The 11,382-nt window shown below is 39.1% G+C and overlaps 1 protein-coding gene across 2 annotated transcripts; it reads left to right on the top strand.

The window, feature by feature from the left end:
* The first annotated feature begins 85 nt into the window (after positions 1-85).
* On the top strand, positions 86-9,481 carry LOC310740361 (uncharacterized protein). 2 transcript variants are annotated; one of them, XM_083567052.1, is made up of 6 exons: positions 86-159; positions 624-649; positions 1,954-2,217; positions 7,254-7,577; positions 7,669-7,800; positions 8,438-9,481. In XM_083567052.1, exons 2-6 carry the CDS (start codon positions 643-645, stop codon positions 8,662-8,664), a joined length of 954 nt encoding a protein of 317 aa, XP_083423178.1. In that variant the 5' UTR covers positions 86-159; positions 624-642; the 3' UTR covers positions 8,665-9,481. The 2 variants fall into 2 exon arrangements, with proteins under 2 accessions (XP_083423178.1, XP_083423177.1); XM_083567051.1 differs by having other exon boundaries at positions 620-649.
* Positions 9,482-11,382: the final 1,901 nt, after the last annotated feature.

Genomic DNA, 11,382 nt, shown 5'->3' with positions numbered 1-11,382 from the left:
TTTGGTTACATTAGCAGGAAATGTTCAGAATAGGCTCCACCTCTCCAAAAAAAAAAAAAACACTGCATGATCTCATGGATCTCAGTAGTGAATTTGACATCAAACTGAAGAACTCTTCAGGGACCAGGATGCCAAGACTGTGTCTCACCTTTATAATAGGTAAATGCTAAATTTATCAATAACTTTTTCTTTTTTATTTATTTATTTATTTATTTATTTTTTATCTCAAATATATTTCTATTTGAGAGTTATATATAATTAAAATAGACTTTTTTCATGTCCGAAATGTGACACAATTCGAAACTTGTTTTGAAGATTTTGGAGTGGTCGCACTCAAGTCGCACAAACAAAACTAGACATATTTAACTTGAGTTTGAAAACTGGTGACTGAATTAAAAAAAGACATCCACATTTATAAACCCTCACGATTAGCTTCTGTGAAGAGGGCTGGTGGAAAACCTCTGACAAAATCGGGTTTGTTACAGGAACCTATGTGGGATGCTGATCATTGGGTATCCCACAGCATTAATTAAATAGTAATGCATTACAAAAAAAATTGTGTTACATTCAAATAATTAGCCAATAACAAAAATTCCACCTTTTTATTTTCTCTCCATAGCCAGTTTTATTAACAGTTCCCTAATGGCTGGTAAGTTTATTTTGCATGTAAACTATAAGTAGATTTACTCTCTAGTGAATATTTTTGCCAATGTTTATATATATATGTATACTCTATATTTCTTCAAAATATTGGAATTGTGATGGTGTCGAATTATTATTTTTTATTCTTCTTTAATTAATTATTTAACTATTATTTATTTCTTTTATCTGCTTGCCATTTTATTTCATATGCAATGCAACTGAAATGCATAAACTCTACAGTGTAGAATAATGTACCTCTGTCAACACTCTGACACTGGAGAATCCTTCAGAATAATAACCATATTAAGGATTACACACACTTTGGGATATACAGCATCTGACATCTAAGCATCTTTTCAAGGTGTTAGTACAGAAACTGCAATCATTTTGAGAATAAAATGCGCAAGCTGCCACATGTTTAATTTGTTCATTTAACACTTGAGTGAATTCATTTGAAGACCCACTTAATTAGGAACAGCTATAAACCTGTTTAGCAAAGATGTGGCAGGAGCTCGATGCAGAATAATCTTGCATCATCGAGATAGCACTCAAGAGCTTCACTCATTGTTTGTACCTCGTGCTGGTTTGGAGTTTTTCTGAAACTGCTGATCTTTTCGGATTTTCACACACAAATGTTTTTAGGGTTCACACTGAATGGTGTGAGAAACAAAAAACATTAAGCGAGTGACAGTTTTTGGCTGAAAACCAGTTGTTGGTAAGAGTCGAGATTGGTTTAAGTTGTTTAGAAGGATCTAATAACTCAACACTTACTCAGTAACAGTAGTATGTACAGTACAAAGCTCTGAAACATGGATGGCTGGGTTACATCACACTCCATTCCTGTCTAGTCAATAACAGGAATCTGAGGCTGCCTTGACAACAGAGTCGTCCAAACTAGACAGATGAAGTTTTATCTGTCCCCGTGATAGCCTCGGATTCCTGTTTTGGGCCAACAGGAATGAAACATGATCACAGGGTGGTTTTTGCACCATTCTACGCAAGCTGTAGCAACTTTTGTGGCTGAAAATACCAGCAGGAGTTTAGCAGTGTCTGAAAAACAAACATCAGCTCATGTGGTACCAGCAGGTATGCCACAATCAGAGTCACAGAGATCACACTTTTTTCTGCTATTCTGTTCTTACAACATTTGCTTGATTAGCATGATGCTTTTTGCATTGCTCTGCTGCTGCATGATGGGAAAAGCTAATCTTAATCATGCATATAGGAAAGTATGAAGTTTTCTGCAACTGGTTTTGTCTCAAACATCATTATACTCGTACTATAATCATACTGTACTATCTTTATAATAAGACTTGCAGATACCCACACTGACCTTGAACCCCTTATACTCTGTGGTCCAACCTGGAGAAGTCCTTCAGTTCAGCTGTATCACCAACCAAACGGACACCCCTTCAAAATGCACTTTGTATAAAAATAATTCCGTTATAAAAACTCTGCAGTCTGCAATGGAAATTACTCTGACTGCAGATGCGTCATCTCAGGGCCTGTACAACTGTGACTACATATTCAAAGGCTCCCAATCATCCAGGAGCAATTTCATTAACATTACTGTGGGTAAGTACAAACAGGATGTTATACCAACTAGTGCTATGTGATTCATTTATTATTAAACGTTGCTGAAATTTTCCCCCATTTGATTACACAATTAATACAGTGAGGAAAATAAGTATTTGAACACCCTGCTATTTTGCAAGTTCTCCCACTTAGAAATTATGGAGGGGTCTGAAATTGTCATTGTAGGTGCATGTCCACTGTGAGAGACATAATGTAAAAAAAAAAATCCAGAAATCACAATATATGATTTTTAAACTATTTATTTGTATGATACAGCTGCAAATAAGTAGTTGAACACCTGTCTATCAGCTAGAATTCTGACCCTCAAAGACCTGTTAGTCTGCCTTTAAAATGTCCACCTCCACTACATTTATTATCCTAAATTAGATGCACCTGTTTGAGGTCGTTAGCTGCATAAAGACACCTGTCCACCCCATACAATCAGTAAGAATCCAACTACTAACATGGCCAAGAACAAAGAGCTGTCCAAAGACACTAGAGACAAAATTGTACACCTCCACAAGGCTGGAAAGGGCTACGGGGAAATTGGCAAGCAGCTTGGTGAAAAAAGGTCCATTGTTGGAACAATCATTAGAAAATGGAAGAAGCTAAACATGACTGTCAATCTCCCTCGGACTGGGGCTCCATGCAAGATCTCACCTCGTGGGGTCTCAATGATCCTAAAGAAGGTGAGAAATAAGCCTAGAACTACACGGGAGGAGCTGGTCAATGACCTGAAAAGAACTGGGACCACCGTTTCCAAGGTTACTGTTGGTAATGGTAAGACGTCATTGTTTGAAATCATGCATGGCACGGAAGGTTCCCCTGCTTAAACCAGCACATGTCCAGGCACGTCTTAAGTTTGCCAATGACCATTTGGATGATCCAGAGGAGTCATGGGAGAAAGTCATGTGGTCAGATGAGACTAAAATAGAACTTTTGATGAGTACAATCCCAAGAACACCATCCCTACTGTGAAGCATGGGGGTGGTAGCATCATGCTTTGGGGGTGTTTTTCTGCACATGGGACAGGGCGACTGCACTGTATTAAGGAGAGGATGACCGGGGCCATGTATTGCGAGATTTTGGGGAACAACCTCCTTCCCTCAGTTAGAGCATTGAAGATGGGTCGAGGCTGGGTCTTCCAACATGACAATGACCCGAAGCACACAGCCAGGATAACCAAGGAGTGGCTCTGTAAGAAGCATATCAAGGTTCTGGCATGGCCAAGCCAGTCTCCAGACCTAAACCCAATAGAGAATCTTTGGGGGGAGCTCAAACTCCGTGTTTCTCAGCGAAAGGCCAGAAACCTGACTGATCTAGAGAAGATCTGTGTGGAGGAGTGGGCCAAAATCCCTCCTGCAGTGTGTGCAATCCTGGTGAAAAACTACAGAAAACATTTGACCTCTGTAATTGCAAACAAAGGCTCCTGTACCAAATATTAACATTGACTTTCTCATGTGTTCAAATACTTATTTGCAGCTGTATCATACAAATAAATAGTTAAAAAAATCATACATTGTGATTTCTGGATTTTTTTTTTTTTATTATGTCTGTCACAGTGGACATGCACCTACGATGACAATTTCAGACCCCTCCATGATTTCTAAGTGGGAGAAAATAGCAGGGTGTTCAAATACTTATTTTCCTCACTGTATATTCAAAAAAAGAAGCATTTCCATATTACACCAGTGCATGCAGGGTCTACAGTTCTGAAGACCCATCTGTATGACCATGTTCTCTGAACACTAGTCTGCGATTTTATCATGGACAGCAAGTTAGAACAAAAACCAAAAACGTGTACCGTATTTTCCGGACTATAAGCCGCTACTTTTTTCCCACGCTTTGAACTCCGCGGCTTAAACAATGAAGCGGCTAATTTATGGATTTTTCCCGGTTTCACAAACTTTAAGCCAAAAAACTGAACCCCATAACATTAGACCAATGAAATTGCTGAACGGGTTCAGGTGAACCAATGAAACTCTTTATATTAAATCAGATGCGCTTCCCACTGAATCGGGCCGCACCACATCATAAATATGGATGATGTTCCTCTGAAGTTTGACCTGCCACTCACTCGGACTGTCTACAGGAAATGCGTATCATTCGTCACGCTGAAAACAACCGGGCATAAAAACACACTTCACCTGTGTTCTGAGCTGCACGGCGTCGGGAGAAAAGCTTCACCGACGGTAATTTTTAAACACACAACGATGACAAAAGATAAACTCCTGAGAGAAATAGTTGTGAAAGGAAGGAGGAAGACAGTGAACAATGACTTTCTTGGTAGGCTACTGTTTAGATACAAGCTGTGTAACAGACACTGTCTTTCATTAAAGCCTGTGTAAAGTTCATTAGTTTCAGTGTAGACATGCGGCTTATAGACAGGTGCGGCTTATTTATGTTCAAAATAAAAATCTTTGTAAAATTCAGTGGGTGTGGCTTATATTTGGGTGCGTTTAATAGTCCGGAAATTACAGTAATTCTGCATGAAACGTGTCAAATCTGCCACAGACATTTGACATGACATAAGTTTGACATAAGAGGCGTTACGAGCAGCTTCAAGAGCGGAACATCATCACTAGAAGACGACAAGAGGGCAGGAAAACCTTTGACGTGCTCAACCTCCAAAAATGTCAAAATCGTTTGGCCACTTGTGCATAATAATAATCGGAGAACAAACCACATGATCTCATTCTGCACCCACCCTACATGCCAGATTTGGCTCCTGCAGACTTCGCCCTCTTCCCAAAGATGAAAATGCTTCTCAAAGTTCGCCGCTTTGACACCATTGTGGAGATCCGACACGATTTGAGGAAGGTCCTTGACACGATTCAAAAAGAAGACTTCCAGGACACGTTCAAAAAGTGGCAGAAACGCTGGGAGCACTGTGTTGCTGTGCGAAGGGACCATTTTAAATGTGATAGTGTGTAACTGTAGATAAACCAAGTACTTTCTTGTAAACAGAACAAGTCTCTAAACTTTTTGATACCACCTTGTAACAAAGGACATTGTCCCAAAACAGCTTAACAGAGATACAGCAAAGAGGTTCTGAAGTATGAGTGTATAAGTATAGTGTCTATAAGTTCACTGAGATGGCATGAGGAAGAAACCTTTAGAGGAACCAGACTCAAAAGGGAACCCATCCTTCTCTGGGTGGCACCGAATGTCTATTCATTACAGTTCCATCATTGTTAAGGCGTACTTTTCAGATGTTTATGATTCTTTTGTGGTTTTCTAGATAAGTTGTTAATGTTCTCCAAAAAGGTTTTCTCCATTTTAAGATAATGGTTCCCACCATGGAGCACTGGCATCTTGTAGGCTTCTAAATGGCATTGTGACCTTTTCAAGCCTGACTGATATACAACTGCAATTCCGAAACAAATGTTATTAAAAACAGAATGCAGTGATATTTGCAATCTCATAAACCCATATTTTATTTACAATATAACATAGAAAACATATAAAATGTTCAAACTGAGAAAATGTACCATTTTGAAGAAAAAATAAAGTAATTTTGAAAATGATTGCACCGACACGCCTCTTAAAAGTTGGGACAGGCCCCTGTTTCCTACTGCGTAGCATCCCCTCTTTAGTCTGTACATGTCTGGGAGAAAACCGGTTGCTGGGATTTTAGGAGAGGAATGTTGTCTCTTTCTTGCCTGATATTGGATTCTAATTGCTTATCACTCCTGGGTCTTTGTTGGCATATTTTTCTTTTTAAGATGCATTAAAGTCAATTGGTGAAAGGTCTCGCCTGCAGGCAGGTCAGTTCAGCACCCGGACTCAACAACAGAGCCATGCTGCTGTCATAGATGGAGTTTTTGGTATAGCATTGTTATCATAACAAGCTGGATAGTCCCTCTCCTCTTTAGTCCAGAGGACGTGGTGTCCATGGTTGGCAAAACATTTTTTTTATTTGTATTTATCTGACTATAACACAGTTTTAAACTTTGCCACAGATTATTTTGCATGAGCTTTGGCCCAGAGAAGATGGTAGCATTTCTCGATCATGTTCACATACGCATGAACTTTTAGCCTTTTTTGCAGCCTAGGCGAGATTTCTATTGTCACCTCCCCCACCACAATGCTCCACCCCCACACCATACAAAACATTTGCAACCGTTAATAAAAATGGTTAAACACATTTAATAATCAATGCACATTTGTCTGAATTTAAGTATGTAAACATAACAATTACTAAGTAGTAGCATACCTCTATATTTCAGGTTTCTTTTATGATGAACACCTTCAATCCAGGTCAGCATGGACAACGTTCCCTGCCACAATTTACATCTTCTTTTTTTTCTCTTCCTACTGATAAAATGCAAAAAAATGGTACATTTTCTCAGTATAAACATTTGATATGTTTTATTTGTTCTATAGTGAATACTATATGTTTTTATTAGATTGCAAATCATTGCATTCTGTTTTTCACACTGTTTTGGAATTGGGGTTGTACTAGCACATGATAGATTTATCCGATTCAGCTAAGCTGACCATAATGTAACTGGACATGTGAAGTTTTTGAAGCCAAATACTGAGTAAAATTGGTTGAGTAACTAAAAGTAACTGTTCCTTCCAGCACAGACATTTACACAACATGCTGCATCTGCAAAGCCGCCAGCTTTGTGGCTGACCACACACACACACACACACACACACACACACACACAACACCACTCATGCACACTCTTCACCTTTCTGCCATCGAGAGCTACCGAAGCGTCTGGGGGCCTCACAGCCAGACTGTTAAACAGTTTCTTCCCACATGCCTTCAGCCTCCTCAATAAGAGACTGATACACACACACACACACACACACACACACACATGCAATGCATGCAAACACTTTCATTGCACAAATGACTGTTGTTGAAGCATCACCATAAGCATCACCATTAAGTACAGTGTTTCTTATTTCTGTATGTCAGCTCTATGTACTGCTCAGTGTTGCATCGTTAGTGTCATTGTGTTGTTGCACTAAATGTCGTTTGCACTTGTGCATTTTATGTGACATACCCTGTGGTCTTCTAGTGAACTTGCAGCAGCCTGATATCTCCTTCAGAGCTGATAAAGGATGGTTCCATGGACTATGGGGCTCTCATGGACTAGAAGTGATAAAGGGTTATGCCTTCTCCATCAACTGCTCCACTAAACCCCAGTATCCAGGAGGTTCCTTCAACTTGTTGTTCAATGGATTTACCAAAAAGCAATCCAATTTGAACCACTCAGCAATCTTTCAGTTTCCTGAGGCAGAGTTTGACCATCAGGGAAACTACAGTTGTACTTATGAAGTTAGCGTATCTTCACGTAACTTTACCTCCACCGCCACTGAGCTCCTGGTCATCACTGTGAAAGGTGGAGTAAAATAAACTAGTTCTGTTATTTTCCTGTTCTCCAGTTTTGTTTTTTTAAAAACATGATGATATGATGATGGTTTCTCATTCAGCATCCCCAGTTCCCTACATTGCTGTTGGACTGGCAGCAGGACTTCTTCTCCTCCTAGTTCCGGTCATCATTTGCTTTGTGAAGATGCAAAAAAGACAAAAACATCAGGTGAATTCTTCGAAGAAGAATAAACGTGAGTAAAAAAAAATACAAATGTTCAAAAAAATCTTTTTGAACATTCCACATTTAGTCCCTGTTTACTGTTTACTGATTCCATTCAGCTACATTGATGTAAGTCAAGTCAGGTACTGATGGAGCTGAGAAGGTGAGGAGGCCTGGGGTGCAGTCAGCGTGAAACATTTATGCCAAAGGTGTTCAACAGAGTTGGAGCTCTATAGCAGGAGATCTTCTACTCCAACCCATGTAAAGCAGATCTTTATGAAGTTGGCTTTGTGCACTTTGTCATGCTGGAACAGATTTGGGTCTCCTGGTTCAAGAGAAGGAAACATTTTGTGCTAACAGTTTGAGGATGAAGCCCATATGAGTAGAAATGTCAGGTGTCCCAATACATATGGTTTATGTTTATGTGTATTTGTGACAGGAGTCTCCAGGGTCAGTGCTCTGGAAAGAAAATAAAAAAAAAGTGAACAATTGAGAGACCGAGAACTTGTTTCCTGACAATTATTGAACATAATTATAATTTTATTAATAATAAAATAAAGATTAAAATCAATTATTTACATAGAAAGTTTATCAGCTTTGATGCCCTTCATCACTTTATTGAATGTTGATTTTTTTTGTTTCTATTCATTTCTTTTTACAAACCACAGCTACAGTCCAGCTACCAGACGTCACAGGTGCCGGAGACATATACGAGACCCCTCAAGCAGACGATGAGACGGACGAAGAAGCGGATTATGAAAACACAAAAGACGTTTTCCAGCAGAAGGACGATTCGGGCGACTCTGACAATGACTACATTAATGTAGATGTTTGTGTAAGTGCGATAAATAACAACTTTAACTGTGAAGCAGTTTACGCAAACTGTCTAGAGTAGTGTGTAGAGAGCGAGAGAGAGAGAGAGAGAGAGAGAGAGAGAGAGAGAGAGAGAGAGAGAGAGAATGATCTGATATTATTATTTAATCACATGTGGTTTCATTAATATGGATACATCTACACCGATCAGGTAGAACATTATAACATTCTGAGTGGTGAAGTGCAGAACACTGATGATCTTCATCATGGCTCCTGTTAGTGGGTGGATTTATTTATTAGGCAGCAGGTGAACATTTTGTACTCAAAGTAGATGTTAGAAGCAGGAAAAATGGACGAGCGTAAGGATTTGGGCGATCATTAGTGACGTCTAGACGTCTGGGTCAGAGCGTCTCCTAAACTCTTATAAAATGCAGCTCTTGTGGGATGTTCCTGGTCTGCAGTCGTCAGAATCTATCAAAAGTGCTCCAATGAAGGAACAGTGGTGAACCAGTGACAGGGTCAAGGCTCGTTGATGCACGTGTGGAGCAAAGGCTGGACGTCATCCAACAGATGAGTTCCTGTAGTTCAAACTGCTGAAGAAGTTCATGCTGGTGATGATCGACGGTTTCACGACTGTTTTAGCAGCAAAAGGAGACGAACACAATATTAGGCACATGGTCATAATGTTAAACCTGTTTGGTGCGTATATATTTATCTCATCCTCTTCTGTTTATCTTTTCAACTCGCATTCTTTCGTTATACTAAATTTTGTACGGAGATTTTTTTTTTTATTGTAACAGGACCTGCAGATATTATTTACTTTTCAACTTTAATGATAGTGGCTTCAATGTCAAAGTGTGTCTGATTTCAATGTCTGAAATAAACCTTCTTTAGACAAACATCAAACTTTAGTCATTATTGTGACCCAAAGCATCTTTATTGAGATTAAGGTTAAAATCTTGTATAACAGAATGTATAAGTTTAGTGCTTACAAGGGTTTATTTTTCTGTGGTGACTAAAAAACTCCCTGAGATGATATGAGGAAGAAACCTTGAGAGGAACCAGACTCAAAAGGGAACCTCATCCTTGACACCGAATGTCCATTCATTACAGTTCCATCATTGTTGAGGTGTTCAGTGGTGGACGGTTAAATGCAGAAGCGTTCATGTACGCTGTAACCCTTAACCTGTGTAGTAGACTGTTATTACTTCAGGTCCAAATCCATCCTTAAAGTTCTTGTGTTGTGCAGTAACTTTAAGGATCTTCAGTCTGTTGATGTGAAACAGTCGCCAGTGCATTTCCAGTTAAGCTTTACATTGTGTGTGTGTGTGTGTGTGTGTTTGTTCAGGTATGTAGATTAGTACTGATATACAGCACTCATAAATCAATGCATCTGTGTATGAAAGTGTGTATGTAGGTATTTGTGCATGCGTATGTACACATGATGGTATGCAAGAAGGTTTTGTCTGTATTTATGCACAGTGTGTGTGTGTGTGTGTGCGCGCGCGCGCGCACATATGTAGATATGTATGAATTCATAAATGCGCGTATTAATAAGTCTGATCATATAATCGCTGTAAGAACGTATGAAAGCGAGAAGTGTGCGTGTATGTGCATGTGTGTATATGTATGTTTGGGAAAGTGTGTGTCTGTGTGTGTATTTGTAATGTTGTATGTGTGGGAAAGTGTGTGTGTGTATTGATGGACAGATCTGTGTATGTAGTGTACATGTATGAATATATAAATATGTATATGCACATTTCTTGTGTCAAATTTCTTGCTGTTTATATGAATTTTGAAATAAATATGTAAGTATGAAAATGTTTTTTTCACTATGAATGATGGGAATGATGTATATTGTGCATAACTGCAGGATGTGTTTGTTTACTCAGTTTAAATGGATATAACGTGTGTGTGTATGTGTAGTTGTTTCTCTTTAGGCGTTTGGAGTTGTATTTCTGTATGTATCGATTGTATTGTATACAACTATTCACGTTTTTCAAACTTTGTCATCTCCAGTCTTTCTATATCTTGACGTTTGCAGTGAAGTGCAAGGTCCTTCTCACGTGAGACGTCTCTGGCACCTGAAATAGCCTGGGGGTTTCAAAACCTTCATTTCACAATTTTGCAAATAAGAACTTCCCTAAATATAGATACCTCACATACCCAGATAGATTAGATTAGATTAGATTAGATTAGATTAGATAGATGCACTTTCGGTTTTCGGCCGAAAGACTTTGATCACCGAAACAACGTGGCCGAAACAGTTTGTTGTGATGACGGAAACAGAAACCGCGCCCTGCACGTGCTTGTCTAAATCAACATGTCTGCGGTGTGGACGTGTTTCAGTAAATCTGAGAAAGACCCACGGAGAGCGATTTACAAAACACGTAATGCCGAAATTTCAAGATGGGGTGCGTCTGCAAAGACTTTCTCCACGTCGGGTTTAATTTATCACCTGAAATCCAAACATCCGATCGCTATGCTGAATATGAGAGGAACACGCACAGAAAAGCAAAACCCCTCCGAGCACGCGCACTCCGTCTGCGCTGGAGGTTTCTGAAAAGGCGGGAAGTTTCGCAGTGATAGTGTTGTATTGTATCTTTAAGCAGTTGCACTTGTTCTGAATGCACTTTGTTTTTATTAAAGAACATATTTAATTGTACAACCTTTCAGCAGGCCAGAGGGCCTGTACATTATTATTTAATGTACACATCAGTGCATTTAAGTTTTAATTTTTATTTATTTTATCCTGTGCATTGTTGCAATGTGCTATAAATAAATATTTTCATAATTTGTA

Source organism: Silurus aristotelis (assembly GCF_946808225.1).
Source record: "Silurus aristotelis genome assembly, chromosome: 17".
NCBI lineage: Eukaryota > Metazoa > Chordata > Actinopteri > Siluriformes > Siluridae > Silurus > Silurus aristotelis.
This window is presented reverse-complemented; position numbering and strand designations above follow the sequence as displayed.